The sequence below is a fragment of the Danio rerio genome, chromosome 2, assembly GCF_049306965.1.
Source record: "Danio rerio strain Tuebingen ecotype United States chromosome 2, GRCz12tu, whole genome shotgun sequence".
Classification (NCBI taxonomy): domain Eukaryota; kingdom Metazoa; phylum Chordata; class Actinopteri; order Cypriniformes; family Danionidae; genus Danio; species Danio rerio.
Window position 1 is genome coordinate 25,250,302 of NC_133177.1, and position 23,855 is coordinate 25,274,156.

Sequence of the window (23,855 nt, forward strand, 5' to 3'; positions counted from 1 at the left end):
AACAACCACAACAACAGTAATGTTGATTAGTAAGATTTAATTTCTTAAAAGGATACCTAAATGTCTTAAAAGATTCTCTAACAGATTGTGGTATCAAATTCCACTATTCCATGTGATGCTTTAAAAGAAAAACAAGCTTGACCAAAAGAAGTTTTTCTAAGTGGAATAAAGCAATCAGCTCTAGCTGCATTCTGAGTCACTCGAGAAGGGGAGTAGCTAAACCATGCATAATCTTGAAAACCACATAGCCTTTTTAAACAATGCTAGTATATACATTAACTATAGCATTACCTAATGGAAGCTTATTGGAAAGTTTCATTGTATTATTTAGTTGACCTGACATAATATGAACCAGCACTGAACTAATGTTAGTAAAAACTGAAATATGGTTTAGCACATATATTGCTCATTGTTAATTAATGTTAGTTAATTCATCAGCTAATGCAACCTTCTTGTAAAATGTTGCTAAAACTCAAAAGTAACATGTTTTGTTAGATTCGGTTTCTTAAATAACTGTTTATAAACAACAAACTGCATGAATATTTATTTTTAAAGAATATTTTTTCAAGTAGTATTCCACCCACTTTGAATGTTTTTATTTGATTAAGTTGGCGTTATCCGTGCTTTTCAGCTGATTGACATGAGCCAGTAAGGGCCTTTTGCGCCTTCTACCAGGGTTAGAAGGCTGTTATCATCCATTCACATGGTTAATCAGCTATACTAATAGAGAAGACTCCAGATCAAGATCTGCTTTTTTTTATTACTGTGACGGGTTTAGGGTTGTGGTAAACTTTAATAAAATAAAATTAGTGTGAAATTAAAAAAAAATTATATAGATAATTCTCGTTAACTTCCAACCACAGCCGTATGTAATATATTGCTGATTAATCATGTGGGTGGATGATAAGGGAGTTCTGAGCCTGCTGGTTGGCACAGAAGGCCCCTACTGGCCCACATCTATCAGCTGATAACCAGTGATAATGCCCATTCAATCGAATGATCACATTCAAATCGGCTGAGTATTCTCAGTTTTGGCATTAATCAATTATGTATTATTAGTTAATAATCTTACTCTTAAATTTGTTGATAAACCTCTTCATCTGATCATTTTAGATGTTTGTCTTCAAAATAGCTTGAGAGAAAACAGCTAAAAAACACATTAACAATAAAAAATGCATTATACGCCTTTTGCATAACAAATGGTGGCATGTTGCATTAATATATTTAAAATTGTGAAAAAATAATTTTCACTGATTTGGAAGTATTTTAAGTATATTCACATATTTATCTGCATTACAGTGGCTCAAAAGAAAAAAAAATATTTAAAAAAGCTCCCTTTATTATTTATTCATTATTGGTCAATCTTGTTTTATCTATAATTTATACAAGACTACTTCATCTGAGCATCTTAGATGTTCAAAATAAAAACTAAAAACTAAAAGCTTAAGATAAAACACAGCCATGGAGTATTTCATGTTTAAGAAGCACATTAGCATTGAAAAATGCATTATATCCATTTCTGTCAGTTCAAGAGGTTTTATAATAGATATTTTAGGGGGCCCATATATTCCAGCGGCTCAGAGCCCGACATAAAAGGGTACGAAAATGAGCATGGTGCTGAGTAGTGAGTGCATTTAAACCACAGGGTGTGGAAAGAATACACACTCGCAGTTTGATTTTCCCATACTCTGACCTTCCATAAGAAACTGATGAGGAATGAAATTGGTTCCAGTCTCACACACACAAAAAAAGCTCTGATTCACATCTGGACATTTGAGAGAGAGCGAGAGACAGACACACACATACACACACAAACGCTCAAAATGTCCAAGTGGGTGCAGCAAAAATGGTTCCTTACTTTCAGACAGTGTGAAAAACTGTCACAGTAACAATCAAGACCAATGCCTCATTCCTGCCAAACAACTGCATTTAATGACTGAGAGCTGCACTAAAACATTTGTGCAAAAACAAAACAAAACATGATGCCATTCACATCTGCGTCACATGAAATGATGAGTACAGCGCAGCAATAAAGTCTGAGCACAGGTGCAACGCCAGAAATAGGATTCGTTCTATTTGATTACAGTATGTATCACTGAGCAGCAGAGATGTCACTTCTAGACATATCATCCAGTGGCAGAGAAGCAAATGCATAAAGCCAATTTGACAAAGGGGTCAATATACAGCATCCAATAAAAAAGAAATCTACAAGATCTGCCAAGAGCTATAAACGTCAAAATAATGGCCCCACTGTTCAGCAAATATATTCAATTGGCTCCTCTTTTCTTATTTGTTTCTGGGATCATTTTATATTTTTTGCCATTTACAAAGTCGTAGAAGTCAAACGTGATGCATGGCGCTGGGCGAAACATTAGCCGCGTCTGTACAACAGGCAATCACCAGAGATGATGCGGGGCTCATTGATTGCGCGCAAGTTGCATGATTATGTTCGGCGCAAAGAGTTCCATTGCTCTCATATCCCATTACTTTTCTTCCTGAACGTCGGCCATTTTGATCGGAGAGAGTCATGTTGAAACAGGAGAGCACAGGAAATGCACAATAATCTGCGCAGGTTCACTGAAAAAAGGCCTGGAAACGTCCTTTGTTTGTGATGTGTTCTGTCACCAATATGTCTGCTACTGCATCATGTGTCTTCCCTCCCTTCCCCCTCTTCTTATGATATCTGTTTATATTGGATCTGTACAATATGAATAATGTAGAGCAACCAATCTCATTACCATGCTCAGATATAGAATACAGATTATTGTATAACATTTGCATAAAATTATGCTTCTCGTTGAGGCAGAGGGAGCGTTTCTTTCTGGGTTTGATTTATTGGGTTCATTTATGGTGAGAAAGATTAGGTTTGAGTTACATCAAATTGGCTGGAATGTGAAATGTATGATACTTAAGTTGAAATCTAACACCTGAAAATCGGATTTTAATAGCAGGGAATATTTAGACACATTTCAGTCAGGATGACTTTTACTGGAAGACCTTTATCATCATTAGCACTTTCGAAATGAAGTTGCTTCAGAAGTGCGCACGTGCATATATTTTGCACCTTCTTTTGCATAATACGCTCATTTACAAATCCTCACCCAAGATCTATTTTGCTCATATAACAAATGCAACATTTCATAGCTGTTATTATATTATGGAAACACACCAGATTGCAGTTTTGCTACAAATGCAATATTTAACTGCGATATGAAATCACAAAAGTCTTTTGCATCTGTTTTTTAGAATCTAGATGTGCATAAATCAATAGCATATGATGGTATTATGAAGATAGTGGCACACCAGTATTGTTATTATATGTAGGTATAAGCATATTATGTACAGTTATGAAACTTTTTTTGTTTGTTTTAAATGATTCTGCAACACAATTAGGATGTATTGAAACATTTAAAAGTTTAACATTAGGGCTTACATGAAATTGTATCAAAATTGTGATTTGGACATGCACGGTTTCTAAATTGCCGTACAGCATGATTTTCCTGCAGTATGCTATTTGAAAAAATCATAACACAGCATGCCTAAACAGACCACGAGATCAGGAGACTGAGCTTAATTGCAAATAGCCTGCATGAGGATGATGAGTTCAGCCAAAGGGCTTAGAATCACCAAGAGGCGACACTCAATTGAACGTTCCTTTGCAACAGTAGCGCCCAGCAACAGCCCCGTATTCCGCCATTTTGGAGTGAAAGCGATCGGCCGTTCATTGGATCTTATTGCTGTCGCGATGGCAAGCCGCTGCTTTGTTTTTTATTTATATATTTTTAAAAGCGCATACAACACTTACAATAACAATCATCAGCACTTTTAATAGTTTATTTTACAGACTAATAATATGCTGTTGTTCTACTAGAATTTTCATTCCAAAATGGCCGCTGCGCTATCAAGTGACTGTTTCCCAAATTGCACTAGAGTGTCGCCTCTTGGTGATTCTATGCTCTTCGGTTCAGCACAGGAGCACTTGGTGCCCAAAAAAGTCTACATCTGTGGTGTGGGATTACTTTGGATAAAGAAAGGCTGATGTATCACAGAACCAGGTAATTTGTAACCTGTCAGTTACTTATTGTGTCTAAAAGCGTGTGGGAAGTGTCACTTCCTTCAGGATTTTTAACTCACTTTGTGCTCACGCTCCTTTGTCATTTATTGTTGCTAGGTGACCATCAACCATTTTCTCAGAGGATGACAAAGTAACAAAACATTGCTGCAGATCTGATACAAGTTTCATATATGGAGAACTATAAAAAGCACTGCAGTGTTTTTGTGTTCTGTGTTTGTCTGAGGTAGTCGACCAAAATGTGTATATTCTATACACTGTAAAAAAATGCAGGTTTCCACACAATTCATTCATGTTGTCCCAACACAAATCAATTAAATTAACTTAACATTTAACAAATTTGTGTGGATTCACCATAAAAACAATTAAGTTGTCCCAATGAAATCTCAAGAATTGTGTTGTTTCAGCTCATTTTAAAAATAGTAGCTTGCACAAGTAAAAAAAATAAATTGAGTGTACAAAGTATGAAGCTGATTACATGACTTGCGGTGTGGCAAAAAGTTTACAAGTTTTTAACTGGAGACAATTTGTTGCATCTTCTTATGTGATTTTAGTGTTTATTTTATTTTTTGCCTTATGTCTGTTTTAGAGGCATGTTACTGGTCTTGGATAAAGATCTAATTGATTTTCTTAGGAAATATGTTTCAGATTCACACTGTGTGTGTGTGTGTCAAAAACATGATTAAAATCGAAATCACAACATTGTTCAAGACTATCGTAATCCGTTTGTTTTGCCCATATCACACAACCCTAGTCGCTGAGTCCCTAGTCGCTTTTATTATTCTGGGGTTACCACAGTGAAATTAACCGCCAACTCATTCAGCATATGTTTTAACACCCATGCACTTTTGCATTCACACACACATACACTATGGACAATTTAGCTTATTCGATTCACCTATAGCTCATGTCTTTGGACTTGTGGGCGAAAGCAGAGAAAACCCATGCGATCACATGCAAACTCCACACAGAAATGCCAGCTGACACATCTGGGGCTTGAATTAGCGACCTTCTCACTGTGAGGCGATCATGCTACCCACTGCATCACCGTGACGCCTAATACAGATAAACATGTTAAATGTTAACAATTTTTTTATATCATGAAGATATTTGTACGAATATTGTTTTTTTATTTAAAATAAGCGAACCCACAAGCTTAAACAAAACCATTTCACAGTGAAAACATAATACACCTGAATGCTAAAATATTTTGAGCCAGAATCTCCTAGCTCATAACTGTTCCTTAAAAGATGTACTCTATAAAGAGGAATGACAGACATGTACAGTAACAACAGCTTATTGGATTCAATTTTTGGGGTTTGTTGGCGGTGAGAAAGATTAGGTTTGAGTTACATAAAACTGCCTCAAATGGCACTTTTTTGGGGGGGAAACGTAAGCTGAAATCCAACACCTATATCTGATTTTAATAGCTGGAAAATGTAGACACTTTTCAGTCAGGATGACTTTTTCATTAGCACTTGCACAATAAAGCCGTTGCATAATTCCACAGATGCATACATTTTACACCTTCTTTTGCATAATACACTCATTTACATTTGCATTTCGCTCCTATAACAAATTCAACATTTCACAGCCCTTATAAAGACAAACCAAATGCACTTTTCTTCAAATGTGCTGCAATCTGCTTCTGTTTTTCAAATTACAGCTGCACATAAATCAGTAGCATATCATGTTGATATCATATCTCGTAATTCTAGCTTTGGAAAAACAGTGGCACGCCGTCAGATATGCTTGTTTGGGGAGTTTTTTTGTGAACACAGTACAATATAATTAGCTAGAGTGGCCAAGTACTTCGCTCAAGGGCACAGACTGGTCCTAACATAAAACATAAGGGTTTAACATCATCCCGGCTTCACAGCTTGTTTTCATCCCAGAACCTTTCAGAAGTCGGTCCCGGCCCAGCTAAGTGGCAAACACTTAAGATTAGAGGAACAGAAGTTGCTCATATATTTTAATAGAGAGTTGTTCAGAGCTGGTTGAGGTTGGCAGGGTGCCCTGGTACCTTCCTCTTCAATAGCTGGTACTCTTATATAATGGTGTATGCCAGGAAACAGAGTTTGCCAGGAGGAGGGGAGATTTTAGCCAGAACGTTTCCATTTGATCTGTGTGTACGGTGGGATGATGGGGCCAGGCAGGGGGGCTCTGCAGAAATCCCGCTGACCTCTGGAGAGCTCCGAGAGCAATGCACTGATACCAGCGGCTCTCAAACTGCAGGTGCTGAAAGCTATTACACTCCTGATTACGGATGGGAATCTCAGGATTTAACGATTCTGGTTCCGATTTCGCTTAATGATTCCGGTTTCTGGGTTCCGTCGAGGAAGCACCGGATAATTGATTCTAATTGCATTGTCTTTTTGTTTATGCCGAAGTCTGTTCTGAATGGTTATTTTTACCTACATGTTGCCATATGAACAGTCACTGCGTGGTTATGTTGATTTTAATCTAATTATGATCATGTACATAAACAGTTCTTGGTTTCGATTTTGATTCATTTAAGCTATTTTGACGTTTATTGAAAAGGCTCATAAATGTTGTGAGGATCTGATTGCGTTGGCTGTTCTGCTTGTTTGTTGTGGTTATTGTTCAGTTCAACTAAGCTACAGCATAGTTCTTTTGCTATTTTCTTCTAAGAATGAACAGGTATTAGTACATAACATTTATAAAAAATTTTTTTTTTAAATAAATTTATAAAAACAATTTAAAGACAGGAACATCTAAAATGTATACATTAGTATAAACCTTGTTAAAAATCCACCCGCTTTGAAAGTTATCACTCGATTAAATGCGTATTATCAATGGTTATCAGCAGTTATCAGTGGTTATGCGCATGGTTAATCATCTATACTAATAGAGAAAACTCCAGACCCAGATCTGTTTTACAGTACTGTGACTGTTGGGTTTAGGGTTGGGGTAGTGGTAGACGTTATTAAAAACAATTAATGGGAAATGTAATAAATAATATAAATAATTCTTGTGGTGAATCAGCTATTCTAAAAAAAAGACTCCAGATATGTTGTTACATTACTGTGATGGTTGGGGTAGGGGTAGATGTTAATAAAATACAATTAATGGGAAATTTAATAAATATTATATAAATAATCCTCGTTAACTTCTGGCGGCAGCTGTATGTGATCTATAGCTAATTAACCATGTGGATGCATGATTACAGCCTTCTGAGCCTACTAGTAGACGCAGAAGGTCCCTGCAGTCCCTGCAGAAGGTCCCTGCTGGCCTATATCTATCAGCTATATCTATCAGCTAATAACCACTGATAATGCCCATTCAATCGAGTGATAACATTCAAATCGGCTGTAAAAATCTGTTAATTAACAGTTTCCAAATTATTCATGGGTATTTTCCATTTATTTAAGGTTATGTAATTGCATTATGGGACGTTGATTTCTGCTATGTTAACTTTTAATATTGAAAATTGTACTCTGCTTTTTAACTGAGTGACTTTTTTGACATTTTAGTAGTTTGAAGAAATGTATTATGTAGGAAATACTAAAGAATTAAGTGCAATTTATTCAGTGAAGTTTTTTGTAGCACTATTTACAGCACTACATTATATTACATATAAATATATATATATATATATATATATATATATATATATATATATATATATATATATATATATATATATATATTATATACAGACAATATAGTGTACACAGGCAATATATAGTAACTCATATATAGAAATCTCAAACATTAAGATAAGTCACTTTAGGAAAAATCAAGATGCCATAAAATGCAATTGAAAAGAATATAACGGAAAACATGAATCTCAAAATGGGGAAAACTATTAATATACAGATATTTGTTGCAGTGTCTTTAAAGATACAAAATTATATTTACAAATCTTTTAAACCATATAAATTAAACTTACACTAAACCCTAAACAAAACCCGTGCACTTTAAAAACATTCATGTACTGTAAAAAATGTGCAGGAAAGTTTTGATGTTAATAATATATTATTAGCATAGCATTTTGAGTTGATATACATGTATGTCCTAATTACAATAATTTATTGCAGTAAAGTTAAGAATTCTGCCAAAGGTTGTCCAGCAAATTTTGTGTTGCAATGACAGTCTACAATGGCAGGATTCGATAGTTTAGTATACAATAGAATTTAGATAAATTGATAGATTAAAAATATATTATTTTAATAATAAAACCCTGATACACGAAGGCAGACATTTCTTTTTTAGATGCAACCAAAACATGGCATGTCGCAATATGTGATGAGAGCCAATGAACATTTGATTTCACAAGTAAAACTTAAAATTGAAGTGCCAGTTTTTAAATTTATAATGAGTGCAGCTTTTGATGCATGCATTTGCTTTTAAACACTGAGATGAGGGTGTTGAATAAAAGATTGAATCTGCTCCTGTTCTGTCTTCTTAAAAACTTGATTACAGTTTACAAAAATATTTAAATATTTACAGAAATGTTGGTAATTTTAATGATTTTGAAGTCAATTTTAAAATTTAGGTAAATGGTTAATGTCATATTTCAATTCATATTTGTCTAAGCTAAGCTCCTCATAAGTAAATCATTTATGTTTTAGATGTTGTCAGTATTTCATCTTTAGATGCTGTTAAAACATCAGCATTGTATATTTCAGTGTTTATGAAAATGTATGTAAATATATATGCGATATGTAAATGACATACAAATACTCTTGAGATAATATCCCTATGTTGCTGTAGAGTTAGTTACAGGAAACATCGGGTGCATCTCAATCAGGCACTGTACCTAGATCAGCACATTAGCCATAAAGGCCATGGGCATACATCTTTTTGCAACAATAACAGCTACAACAATGACAAGAAAAACCTTTGTTGGCCGCTTTCCAGCTATTAAACAGACATGTAACAAAATTAATCTGACTTTTGCGACAGAAAACAAATGCAAACATATGTGACTATCACAGCTAGGGAAGGATTTAACCAATAAGCAAGGTAAGCGGCCCAAGAAATCTGGGGCCCCCAATAAATATCCAGAAGTTTCTATAAATGATACAACATTTCTATTGAGGCTCTAACAAATAAAATTTTAAGATAGTTATACATCCGTGCAAAAATGTCCCCCATTATCAATCATGGAGCAGTCTAGCAGTCAAACCAGGAAAAATTATATATATATATATATATATATATATATATATATATATATATATATAAAACAAATCAATTAAAATGTAGAGCTTGCATTAAGACACAAATGTAGAAAAGAAGATTGAAGGATATAAGAAAAAACAAATAACTAAAAACTAAATAAAAATACTAAGGACCCAATGGATGTAATTGCTTAGAGCTCCCAAATAACTTAATCCGCACGTTTACAGCATTCTGAAGTTCAAGTTTGGTGAAAAAAATTGTATTACAAAATGACATCCATAACCAATAGAAGATAACTGTGACCTCTTAATTAAATAATAATAATAAAAAAAAAAACATAAAATTTCAGTCTGCAGAATTGGAAGTGCATTCTAGCAGCAAAATGGATTTGGCTGTAATTTTTGAACCGTAATCATAAAATTTTTTATTAGATTAGCTCCAGATTTGGCTTCAATACAGACTAATCTAATGTATATGCAAAAAAGTAACACTGTAAAGCATCCTACAGTAAAAATTAATTTAAATTAGAGATTTGTGGGTGGTGTACTAATATATGCAGAGCACTGTATAACATTGTTCTAGTGTTTTTTCAATACTTGAATGTAAAAAGGCTACATATTGTGCCTTTAATTCATGCAAAAGCATGAATTACAAGAAATCTCAAGAAACAGTTCAGTTTCCCCTTCAGCCTTTTTCACAGACGTTAATTGATTTGTGAAATTCTGAAACTAGTGTCGGATCAGAATCAAACGCAGCTCTCTTAAACACCTCGTTCCGATCGAGCGTCAACGCCAAGACCCTCCAGTGACACTAATTAGAATAAATTAACAGAAAACCCCTTGTAAGATAAATACAGGCATTAGCGGATGAACACATCCCTGGCCACAGTTCAGTCCCCGCACACACACTTTGGCCCGTAGGCCTCATCGTTCTGAACCAGGGGAGTCATTTAAGGATGAACAGTTTAATTACCGAGCTAATAAGTGTTGCCACAGACTTTCTAATATTATTCTGGGAGAACACTAGCATGTCATTACCCTCCTCCCCCTGAGGAACGCGTCCTATTAATCATAATGAGGAATTTGTTAGCATGTGGTCATGTCAGTTGGGATCAATTTCTTTTACCTAAGCTTTCTATGAAGCTGCCAGACGCTCGGGGCGGAGTGTGGAAGGGATCGATTTACAGTCCCGCAGCCATTAGGCCCTGTTTTGTTTTTGTTGTTTTTGTTATTTGATAGCTCATTTGCATCCGCGTGGCAGCTGCCGAACGCACATTGTAGTCGTTTGTTGACCTGCTTGCACAGATACTTTCTGGCTTTTACAAACTAAAACGGCTGTTTATTTTAGGATGTAGCTGATGCCTGCGGCCCTACGGTTTGATGATGGACTCTTGTGGTGCCTTTCCTGCTAATAATGTAATCATTTGCGTAAGTAGCGCATGCTGTCGGCCTGTCAGATTTGAAAATGTTCAATCTGCACTCGGTGTGGTTTTATTGGTCACACAATGGCACCTCAAGCTCTGCAGTGACACAAAATGGCTTCCAGCTTGCCACAAGATTGAAAAATGCTAGTTTGCAAAACCTCAATCATAAATGGCCTGTACAGATCGTAAAATGGAGTTTGCACGATGACACATTTGGCGTGTAGGTGAGGGAGGGTGTTGGCCAACTGTTGCTGGACGGATTTGGTGTCAGTTTGATGGGTTCAGCTCTGAGGTTTCACTTTTTCAGCTACGGCTGTCTCACACTTTCCACAGGCACATTCATATGCAAATAGTGTCTGATAGAGGGCAAGAGCTAAGCAGATAGAGCAGTGCACGGACACTGAGAGAAACATGTGAGAGGTCGCTGCACTAAGAGAGAAACTACAGAGAATCTTTATAAAAATGGATGTATTGTGAGTGGCTGCATCTCAAACCTTCTGTTATTAATAACTGACTGCCATCTAGGTGTCTTGTTGACATGAGACTTATATTTCAACTAAACTAGAAGTAAAACAGACATAGGCTGTTTTGTAATACTATATTTACTGTTTAGGCTTACTGTTTCAAGTAGGGATGCACAATATATAATTTCAGTATAGATATCGCAATGTGATCATTCGCAATAGTTACATCACAGGATGTGCAATGTTGAGTTTGCATTATACTTTATCATTTGCACGCATTTTAGTGCCTGTAATTGTATAATGACTTTAAAAACATTCAGGTACAAGAAATTGTACAATGTGTGACCTTAACTACCATTATTTTATTTCATTATTTTTATTTTTATAATTTTTCTTGAATACTGTTAGATTCGGGATATGATGAAACACTTTATTCCAATTGTATGATTTTCTGTATTGTTATGCGTGAAAATACTCACAACACATGCAAATACAGAAATGCACTGCAAATAGCACAGACCACAGCAAAAATGTGTCAGGGGACCCAAAAAAATTTATAGACTGTTTATTTGCTTTTATTGAGATGCAAAAAGTAAACATTCATTCATAAATCTATTTTTTTTATTACATTTCATAGAGATGCACTTCCACTGCAGAATCATCCTAATCGATCTAATATTGTAAATTCTTTCCAAATAATAAGTCATTTGGTGAAATTGTATTCATATCGGAATATTTATTGCAAAATAAAAGAAAATCACAATGGTAGATTTTTCCTAAATTAAATTAAATTAATATGTTGTTTGTTTTAGGAGCTGAAAAATTCAAAAAAAAAAAACTACCTCTGTTGATTATGTAATAGGTAGGTGTGTCTATGAAGCTCCGCCTTTTAAAATTTGTAGGGTAAATTTCTTTTGTCTGCCATTGAGGTCAAATGACTGATTAAGATTATGACTAGTCATGGCCCGGTATAAGATTCTGACGGTATGATAACCTTGGATAAAAATATCACAGTTTCACGGTATCACAGTATTGTGCTCTAAAATATATTCTTTTTGAATGTCAGGGTAAAAAACAAAAGCTTTTTTACCCTTTGAACACAATATAATTTATTTTTTGAAAGATTTATAATATCTTGGAGCAGTAAACATGTCAGGCTAAATCATCAAATTAAATAATTGACTTTATTAGTCTTCATTAGTTTCAAAAACACAGATTTCTTTACAATTTAAAACAGCTTTTTTAAATATATTTTCTGCTGGAGATACTGTTATCCGAAACTTAACTACAAAACTTATAACAAAATGTCAATAAAAAAATCTTACACATACCTTAAAAACAGTATAGCAGAAAATTTAGGCGGTTTTAAAACCTTGACTTTATCAAACCGCGCTATACCTTGAAAACGGTTATCGTCTCATGCCTGTTTCTGACTGATTATAAAATTAAGATATCAACGGTAAAAACACTGCATTATAATGAAACTGAAGTGTGTGTGATTGTAATTGAAGGTAATGTTGAGTTGAAACTATTTTTCAGGTTTATTTTAATACAAAGAATAGAAAAAATACTTTGCAGTAAGCATATATAACCTCAAATGTTTCTATGATTGAGATTAGGGACGCACCCATGTAGAATTTTTCACTGAAATGGAAACTATTTTGCTTAGAGGCCGATACCAAAACATAGCCTGGATAAAATAAAAAATGAATATCTTTAGCATTTTTCTGTATGATTGCAAAAACAAAAGGCAAACACATACAGTGAGCAACTGTCATTATTTTACCTTAAATTAAGTAATTAGGAAATAATCCATAAATCATTGTCTTATAGACCATTTAGAGGAATGTAAACATAAAACATAAAACAATAGTTCCAACGTATTTCCTGATTTACATTTTTAATTTCTATAGCTTCCATGAATACAAAACAACACACATATTCATAAATAATGTTCTGATAGCTGATTTTTTTAACATTAAGTTATGATTGAATTGCCTGTTGTTACAGTAATGAAATAGTTTAAAAACAAGCAGGAAATGTTCATGGGCCAATGACATGGCCACATTGAAATGGTCTATAGATAATGGCCTAATTTGGTGATCTCAATGATAATGCTAATAATACATTTCGAATATCAATTTTGATAGGGTCGACGATATATTTTGCATCTCTAATTGAGACGATTTACGAATTGGCGATTGGCTCTTTTTTAGTAGACAAGTTTTGGTCCCACTTTATATTAAGTGGCCTTAACTAATATGTACTTACACAGGAATTAATAGTTTGTTACAATGTACTTATTGTGTAAATACATGTATTTACTGTGTACTTATGCTTGATTAAATACATGTATGTAATTACATCTGTAATTAACTTTTGTAATTACATTTGTAAATACACTGTTGACCATCCCTTACACCTTAACCCACCCTTAAACCTTCCCATGCCACCAAACCTGTCCATAACCCAACCTCTATCCCAACTCAAAAGCACCACAAGTGTTCTCAAATACATTATGAACACAGTAAGTACATTGTATTAATTTTTTGATGTAAGTACATAGTAGTTAAGAACACTTCATATAAAGTGGGACCCAAGTTTTATATTCGGCCATATTGTGAGCCTCAGTTTCTCCCATTAATAGTAACTTGAGTGAATCATCTTGGTACAGTATACAGTATATACTGTCTTTGACTATACAGACGAGGATCTGCCTATGAGGTCAGCTCACTAAGTGCTATTTTAGCTACTTCCTCTATAGAAAACATACAGCAAGGCAGCTCCCTAGGATTTGGAACAGAGCCATTGTAATCAAAAAGCATCTAACTGCAGTTTACCCTCAAGAAAAATATATGCAGCTCTTTCAACATTGGCAAACATTTTCTCCTTGTTACGAATCAAGTTCGGTAAAGCCACAGCTATACTGGTGGCGTTTCATAAAGCAGCACATTTCATAGTTTAAGAATAGCCACATCTTAGATCAGCCTGATCACATTAATCACAATCAATAAGCTAGCATGAAATTAACTGTCATCCGTGTGCAAAAACCAATCAGATTGGCCCATCAACTCGCGCACTTAAAAGGTCGCAATGTGATAGGCTTTCATTAGGATTATTGCCATTTCATTTCCATAGAATTATCTCGAGCAGGCATAATGAAATGAGATGTGCTGCTCGGATGAACAGAAATACAAACATTCAGCCAGTGACAGCCAGTCGCCTCGTCTTCATGACACCCCGCTCAGTTTTTTCATAGCACTCAAGTAAGTGTCATGAATCTGTGTTAATGACAGCCCTGTCCAGGACCTATCGCGGAGGAACTTTGAACACATATGATTCTTCCTTTTGATATTAATCAGCCATTTTCCCTGAGCTGTACAGGAGTGGAGCGGATGTAAATTGGCGGATATTTGTCAGGCAGGCGTGTCAGCAGAATTTGCGTGTTTGTGTGTATGTGTGCGTGTTGCTGAGTGGACTGTAGCAGGCAGGCTGCAAGTGTGGGCTGTTGTAATTTCCCAGGTGTGCTGCACAGCTGGGTCACAGGCTCATTCTCCTTCATCACACAGTTAACCTGCACTGACTCAGCTGAAGCAGTTTCGAGCATCTTCAGCAGGTGATTGCACAAGCTGCATGTGTACTGTAAAAGACACACCGGGTTCCATCCGATTGATTTCTGTTGGCCATGTAGGTGTAGATTAGCGAGTCTTGCCTTGGAAAGGTTCGCTAACGTGAAAGAGCATGTGCAACCCATTTTACTTCTGTAATATGATACTTTTCTGACTGCAACAGGATATTTAATTGAGAGAAAAAGGCTTGATTTCATCCATCTGGAATTAATATATGTGCTAGTTACATGCCAGAATAGAGCCGTATTGCTGGAAGGGAGGGGTTTAATAAAGTATGAGGGAATATGTCAGGTCAAAATGTAAGATGATTTAGAGGCAGAGCATTTTTATTACATTTTTATGACAAAATGCATAAATCTCTCTCTTACAGAGAAACCAAATGAGCATCATGAAAAATCACATGTGAAACACACATGAAACATGTGGTTCTGGAATATTTTCATGTGCACCATCTGTTTTCCATGTGATTTTAACATGATTTATTTTAATGGTCTGTTTTCAAAAACTGTTTTGCTGTATGTATGCCAAGTATTTAAAACTAAATCATAAAATAAACTATTCAACGTGTTTTTTTTTAGTATCTAAAATTGAGTCTTTTCTTAATTCGCTTCTGAATGCACACTAATGAGGTTGGACTAGACAATGTTTACAACCAGGACTGCATAATATTGTAAAAATCTGACATTGCACTGTTTTTTTTTTTCTGCAATATGAGTACTAATTCATTGGATGGCTTAAATAGCACTTAATATTAAATATTACTGCTAAGCATGGGATGATAACAGGTTTCAAGGTTTACCGCAGTTTGGAAAAGTCAAGGTTTTAAAACTGCAAAGATTTTTAGTTACCGTTCCTACGGTATATGTACAGTTTTTTTTTATTGTTATAAATCTAATTAAGTTTATTAGGGCAAGTTATCTTCAAAAATAAAATTGTGTTTTTGAATCTAATGAAGACAGCATAAGTCAACAATGAAGTGCTTTAATTATTTAGCCTGACATGTTGAATATTTTAGGGGGGGTAACTATGGTTAATCTTTGGGTCTGGCGAGAGCACTTTTAGCTTAGCTTAGCTTAGCTTAGCTTAGCTTAGCTTAGCATAGATTATCAAATCGCATCAGACCAATAGACCAATAGTCAAAGATATTTGCTGCTTTACCATGGCTGCAGAAGTCTCAATGACAGTGTGCAGATCCTAAAAGGAGCCCCCAGCTACAGTAGGTAACTATCATGACCCATTGTTATAGCAGCAAGGCCAAATTGATAGCATAGTACCCAGCCACATTGACCTACAAAATAGCAGCTTTTCATTTTCTGTTAGGCAGCCGCCTAGGTCACCTCTATGGACGCGCCGGCCCTGCTTACATAGCTCTAATGTTAAATATTACTGCATAGTCTTCATGTAAAAATAATTAAATAAAATCACTTTTACTAAACTTACAAATGGCAGAATTTCTTACTGCTTGAATGCTTTAAACTCTCTCTATATACTTATACAGTCAAAGGCCTTAAAAACACATGCAAATAATATACTTTTGCCCCTTTGTTTATGGTAAAAATCTTCAATGACTCTTCTGAACTGCAGCTTCTGGTCAACTATAGACCATTTTGAGAGATGTAAATGAAAACAATGGTCCTAACATATTTCCAGTTTTACATTTTTGAATTATATAACCTCGAGAATCTAAAAAGAGCCTCATATTGATTAATAATGATAGCTGTTTTAACAAGAAGTTATGATTGAATTGCATCTTGTTACAGTTATAAAATAGTTTGATAACAAGCAGGAAATGTTCACGGGCCAATGACATAACCACATTGAAATGGTCTATAATCCCTATTCAAAATTGCAGATCTTGCGATGTGACTATTGTGGATGCACACATTGCAATGTCGATGTTAAAACAATATATTGTGCAGCCCTATTTCAGCACATCGAAAAACACATCTAAACAAACTAAAAATGTTGTCACAAGATGAAACAGCTTGACATATTTGGGATGTTGCAGTTCAGTACAGTGGTTGAAAAAAATGTTGTTGTTAGCAGAGGAAATTCCTGTTGCTGTTTTGACTCCTTTTGCACATTTTATAATCTGTTAACAAATTTAACAAGTGCATTTAGCTTGGCTTACAGCTTTTATTTGGAGGTTTGTATCTTAAAAACAGCGTGAATGCCTGTTGTTTTCCATTTTCCAAGAGAACTGAACAACAAATGTGTAAACAGGCGAAGCATGACTGTTCTGCAGTGCAACAATAATTTTAGTGTTAATAAATGCACTGTTCGTGTTCATTTTGTCCTAATTGTGTTTAGTCAGTCATCAAAAACCCTAATCAAAAAAGCTTTTTTTTATTTAATTGTTGGCCAATCTTGTTGCTTCAGCTTGTACAGTTCATCCTGATAACTCAAAATGTTGCTTTAAAAGATTTGTATGCATCTATATCAACAGTGAGATGCTTGTCCAACAGTCTCAGGTCTTTCCTTGTGTGGGCTCATCAAACTCAATCATATTTTATTCCACTGCGAACATGAAAGCAATGCCTTCATCCCCCTCAACCAGCAACTTTAATTACCACTGTACTAATTACTAATCAAATCACTGACATCTCCATCTGATACGGCAGGGACTTCAAAGACTAATTGTCTTTGAGCACCACGTTTTGGGAAGAAAAACACAGAACAGAAATACCAACCGCATGTTCTGTGACTTTCTCGTATTGTGTGTCAATTGAACATTTCTGACGGTTTATTTATTGTTTTTTTTCTCTCTCTATCTGTTTGCAGTACGACAGTGAAAACATGTTCATGAGTATGCCAGAGCCCGGCCAGGACTTTGTGCCAGGGAACCAGGTGGGTTAATTACTGCTCACTCCTTTTGTTTTAAGTCGTAATTAAACAAATTTAAGCCGGCGCATCGCAAATTAGAGCCGCTATCAGTCGCCACCATAATCAGGGGCTATTATAACATGTAAACAAAGCATTTAAAGCTTTGTCTCAGCTTAATGAAATGAAGCTTTAATGCATATTGTCGCCGGCTTTCATTTCCTCCATTTACACTTTCATTAAAAACTACAGCCAGTACAGACTGCAAAACAAGGCCTATAAGAGACAGGGGCCGTTTACACGACAACGTTTTCAGCCAATAACTGCTTGTTTGTTTACATGACAACTGAAACGACTGAAAACTCTGAATGAATCTGATAACGGGTTACAAAATGAAAGTTTTTGATAATTATTATGTCATGATACTTGTTTAGAGAGGTGTAGATTAAAGGCAAGCACAATCAAACATAAACTATATTGGGGGAGCACATAGAATTGTTGTTGTTGTTGCTCAAATCTGTGCTAATGACTTACAGTGAGTGACACTTCAAAAGGACCATTACCGCCGCTAGTGACACCGCCGCTACACTAAAAAATTAAGAACGTGTTTTTAGGTGTAACAGCAGTTTGTGACAATGCCTCCAGGGGGCACAAAGGGACAGGATGCGAATGGACAGAAATATACAGTAGCTGTAAATACCCTGCTGCTTATGAATGAAAATGAAATAACAAAAGAAAATATTATAATTTCTTAATTAATCGTTAAAAAAATGTTAACAAGCTTTTATCATTGTAAACTTGTTGGGTTCAATGAGGATTCATTTTGGAAATTAAAACTAAACAAATAAAAAGGCAACTAAAATAAAAGTACAAGCATACAAACAAGCACAAATAAGTAAATTATTAAGTAAATAAATAAATAAATAAACAAATAAATAAGTAAATGATTAACTAAATAAATAAATAAATAAATAAATAAATAAATAAATAAATAAATAAATAAATAAATAAATAAATAAATAAAGCAGTGTTTTAGTCTAATATAGAGATATGTACAGTGTTTGTTATTTTAAAGTGATAGCAATAAGACAGTCAATAAATAAGCTTTTTCATTTACAGTTTTCATTTACATTTTCTGTATTTATATATTTCCATTTCACATATATCACATTCACATATCTGTATCAGCAAAGCATGGATTTACTTTATGCAACATGCATTAAATCAACACTGCAATTTTTTAAAAATAGGCTTGCAACTCCTCTAGAGTTAAAACGTTGATCTCCAGGTCTGTTGAGAGTACTTTTAGCTTAGCTTAGCATATATCATTGAATCAGATTAGACCAATAATCAACATGGCTATAATCAAATAATCCATTTGCTGCTGTACCATGCTGCAGAAGTCTCAATGACAGTGCGCAGCTCCTAAAAGGAGTCCACAGCTAGGTAACTACCATGGCCTACCGCTATTGCAACAAGGCCAATTTGAGAGAATTTCTTAGCCACATTAACCTAAAAGTAGCAACTTTTCATTTTCTGTCGTGCTTAGTGCATAGTGTCACTACAGAAGAGTAAAGCTTTAAATAGAAAATTTAGCGAAACTCTATTTTGATTATTTTTTTAAACAAGATGCTAATGATTTGATCCAATTCAATGGCCTATGCTAAGCTAAGCTAAGCTAAAAGTGCTCCTGCCAGACCCAGAGATTAGCTGAATGGATTAAAAAATGGTAAAACTCAACTGTTTGACTCTAGGTGACTATGACTAGACTAGGTGTCTATTTCCAAAAAATGGAGTGTGTGTAATGTATATATTCTTTAAATTTTACATACGCACCGACACTGAGCTGCTAACAGCACATCATCACTTTCCTTATACAGTAGGTACTGTTTACTAAAAAGGTGAGAGCACCAAATACTGACCAGGCACAAGTAATCCAGCACTTTTGCCCATTTTTACATATGTGTAAATGTGGAAATTGTTGTTGTGCTAACATGAAGAGAAATGCTTTTCCTTTTTGGCTACATCATTGTCGTGTAAACGTCGCCTCAGACTGCAGCATCTCTGAGCAATGCTCTTCTAGTTACACACCGAGGGAAGTTTATTTCAGGATACTTGTGCTTGTTCGAACATCCAAGATAAAAGGCTGTTTCATCAGTGACTCACTAGATAGCGCGTCTTGCTATAAAAAGCACAGCTTGATTAAAATTTGAAACTATAACATGCCGTTTGGGCGTATTAAGGTCAGGGGTGAACGTGCTTGCTTGAGGAGAGCAGCTTGTCTTAAGGGACCTTCTACATGTTTGCCTAATGAATTAAGGCCACGGGTTAATTAGCGGCCCCCAGGACACCTGCCATGTGCTGCTGTGTGCAAACGAACGTGACAGGCGGCTGTAGACGGCGCACCTTTACTGACTGTAGGCTTGCATTTTAGGATTTTTCCCACATTAGTTCTGCGTGTTCATTTTATCAGGCAGCTGCAGGCTATATGTGATGTTGCTGCTCTATTAAAACATTTCCTTCCTTCTTTTGTCAAGAGCTGTTTGGGTTCGGCCTGTTTTCATAGACGCATTGATCTGAAATATGCGCTTGCATTCCATGAAATTTAAGCAAGCTACATTTTGACATTTCAAACTTCGAACACCATACACAATGGGATGCTGAAATATTACTCAAGGTTAAAAACAAGTTTTCTGCAAAGCGCCTTGACGCAGTAAACACAATAAAAGCAGCGAATTCAATCTGTTTGTGGATCACAGAGTTTGGCCTTTAATGTACTGTAAGAGATGCAGGGTGTAATGCGCTCTAAAATAACTCCCCTTCCTCCCCGTCGCACTTGTGTTTTTCTCATTACATGTTGAAAAAAAGTGTTATGAATAATTATTCCATTTGCAAAAGTAAATTTAATAATGAAACACGTTTGAAGAAAAAGCTGTCCATATGGTTTGGCAACCTGCTCAAAACATCTTCCTGTCATTTAGTTTGACATAAGTAACGTTTAACAGGTCTCTGTTCTACTCAAATGTGTGAAGGTGCAATTCACACCTTTCTCACGCAAGTCGAACATTGTATATTTAAATCTAATCATGAAACACGTTTGGCTTGCAGTTTGACAAAGTTGTAGCTCTTTGAAAACTGACAAAAGTAGTAAAAAAAAAATCTGAATATATGGAGTTTAGTTTAAATATAATATAATATAATATAATATAATATAATATAATATAATATTCTTTCTTTTTCTTTCGGCTTAGTCCCTTTATTTATCAGGGTTCACCACAGTGGAATGAATCGCCAACTATTCCAGCATATGTTTTACGCAGCGGACACCCTTCTAGCCGCAACCCTACTGGGAATATAAAAAATTATAATATAATATAATATAATATAATATAATATAATATAATATAATATAATATAATATAATATATAGCCGCAACCCAACACTGGGAAACACACATTCAATCCTGCATTCACACACATACGCTACGGCCGATTTAGTTCATTTAATTCACCTATACCGCCTGTCTTTGGACTGTGGGGAAAAATGGAGCACTTGGAACAAACCAATGCGAACACGAGGAGAACATGCAATTGAGAATTGAGCAATTGACCCAGCTGTGGCTCGAACCAGCAACCTTCTTGCTGTGAGGCGATCGTGCCTAAAATATTTACAATGATGAAAAAATGTAATAAAGTAGCAAGTTCAAAAAGAAAGTACCAAACAAAAATATTAGTTCAACTCAAGTTTAAGGGGACAAATGTGAAGCTAAACAAAAGATAGAGCAAAAACAAAAACAGGAAGAAAAACACAACCACTATACGTCTATGGACGTAACAACAGTATGTATTCATTGCACTACATTGCACTGATTTACTTGTTTGAACTGTACATACCCAATGCACATGGTTATTTGTCATTATGTTTATCTATCTGCACACATCTGATTATTAATAGCAACCTGTACATATATTTATTTATTGTAAATATTTGTTCATAGCTAAAACAGCCTGTATAAAATGTTGATAGTACATCCATCTGTAAATATCACCATCATTTTTTATAACTGCACTTTATAACTTATACCTGTATCCTACACTTGCTGCTATTGCACTGTTGGTTAGACCTAATCTACATTTCGTTGCATTGTACTTGTACATGTGTAATGACAATAAAGTTGAATCTAATCAAAATCTAATCTAAACAGTATGAAACAATAGATATTTAGTTTAATTTCTTCTGTGCATAACATTTAACAGCGTTGTACAAATTTTGTGTGTTTTTTAAACCAGGGTTTCTGCAGATTTATGCTTGCTTGCTCTGCCAAATCTTGATACAAAAATTTGATTTAAATATGCATACTTGAGTGTACTATAAATAATAATACTATACTAATTTAATGGTAATAGCAACAACAACAACATAAAAATATTATTAACAACAACAACAACAATAATAATAATAATAATAATAATAACAACTATTATTATTATTATTATTATTATTATTATTATTATTATTATTATTATTATTATTATTATTAATATTATTATATGAACAACAACAATAATAATAATAATAATAATAATAATAATAGTAATCATTATCACATAATATAACAATACATAGACAATTAACTATTTACAATAAATGCATAAACTGATCAAATGTATGCTATTGCAATGTGATTCGTTTTGGATAAGCCATTTACAATTGTAGGTAGAGTAAATTGACTGAATTAATATACTGTATAAATAATATTGGAATCTGCAGTACATAATAAACATAAAAAGCATTGTGATATAAAGAATTAGTGGGAATTACAGTCCAACCTGTAGGCTACAGAGACTAAAGCCCAGTGGTGTCACGGCTCTCAATAGAAAGAGGAAAAATAAATAAATGATATTTGACTCATGTATTATTCAGTGCACTGTAGCAAATGCATTCAGGAGAATGTAAAGGGAAGTGCACTAAATTACAGGTCACTCGTTTGCTTCGTAGAGCTTATACCTCTTTAAACAGGAAAAGCTGCATTCTGCACTGCCTGAAATTGATTTCAAATGTGCATTATCTGCATCGTATGTCCCAGGTCACTGTGTTTAAGGTGCTCGCGCTGCAGCTTTAATGCCACTGGAGATGAAAAATGCATTGAGAATCGAAAGCAACAGAGCCATGAAAAAAATGTATTGAAGGGTGATGAAAGTTGAGTGGAGTCTTGCATGTGTTGTTGTTTTTTGTTTTTCTGCTTTGTCGTTTGACCCTTGGCCCTTTATCCCACTGTAGTTCCGCGTTCCTGCGAGTCCCAGCCAGACGCAGCACAGCAACAAACAGGCCGGCGGACACTGGAAAAGAGAGACCCAGACACACACGGATGGCCATCGTCTCACATGGGTAAATTACTCCATATTGGGGATAAACATGCTATCTGAATGTCATATACAGTGTGTGTGTGTGTATCACACACATGTGGATAATTTTTACACCAATGGATTTGTAAATGGTTAATCACTGTTTATTAATATTTAAAATATGATTTTGTCTAAATGACAAAAAATTAAAGGCTTTAAATTAAAATAAAGCAAAACACATGGAAACATGGAAGGAAAAACAAAACAATAGTTCATCTACAGCTGAAGGCAGAATTATTAGCCCCCCTTTGAATTGTTTTTGTTTTCCTTTTTAAATATTTCCCAATTGCTATTTAACAGATCAAGGACATTTTCACAGTATGTCTGATAATATTTTTTCTTCTGGAGAAAAGTTTATTTGATTTATTTCGGCTAGAATAAAATCAGTTTTTAATTTAAACACCATTTTGAAGTCAAAATTATTATTATAAGCTATTTTTTTTGATAGTCTACATGATAAACCATCGTTATACAATAACTTGCCTAATGACCCTATAACCTGCCTAGTTAACCTAATTAACCTAGTTCAGCCTTTAAATGTCACTTTAAGCTGTATAGAAGTCTCTTGAAATATATCTAGTAAAATATTATTTACTGTCATCATGGCAAAGATAAAAATAAATCACTTACTAGAAATGAGTTGTTAAAACTATTTTGTTTAGAAATGTGTTTAAAAAATCTCTCTGTTAAACAGAAATTGGGGAAAAAATAAACAGGGGGCTAATAATTCAGGGGGGCTAATAATTCTGACTTCAACTGTAAACGTAATTTTATTTTATAATACATAGAATTATTATATCCTTGAGAGAATATTATTGATTGGGCTAAAAAGACATATTAAGTCCTTAAAATATATTAAAAAATGTCCAATGTGTTCTATTTTTCTTCATAAT

At 34.7% G+C, this 23,855-nt stretch overlaps 1 protein-coding gene across 14 annotated transcripts in view; it reads left to right on the plus strand.

The window, feature by feature from the left end:
* tox (thymocyte selection-associated high mobility group box) overlaps positions 1 to 23,855 on the plus strand; it is a 222,955-nt gene that overhangs the window by 137,751 nt on the left and 61,349 nt on the right. For 12 of the 14 annotated variants that reach the window (XM_073920269.1, XM_073920264.1, XM_073920278.1 and 9 more), the window contains 2 exons: positions 17,518 to 17,583; positions 22,838 to 22,945. In XM_073920269.1, coding sequence (XP_073776370.1) covers positions 17,533 to 17,583; positions 22,838 to 22,945 — 159 coding nt within the window. In that variant the 5' untranslated portion in view covers positions 17,518 to 17,532. Of the gene's footprint in view, positions 1 to 6,152; positions 6,308 to 10,567; positions 10,648 to 17,517; positions 17,584 to 22,837; positions 22,946 to 23,855 lie in introns of those variants that run through there. The other 2 variants (XM_073920241.1, XM_073920251.1) reach the window with 2 other exon arrangements.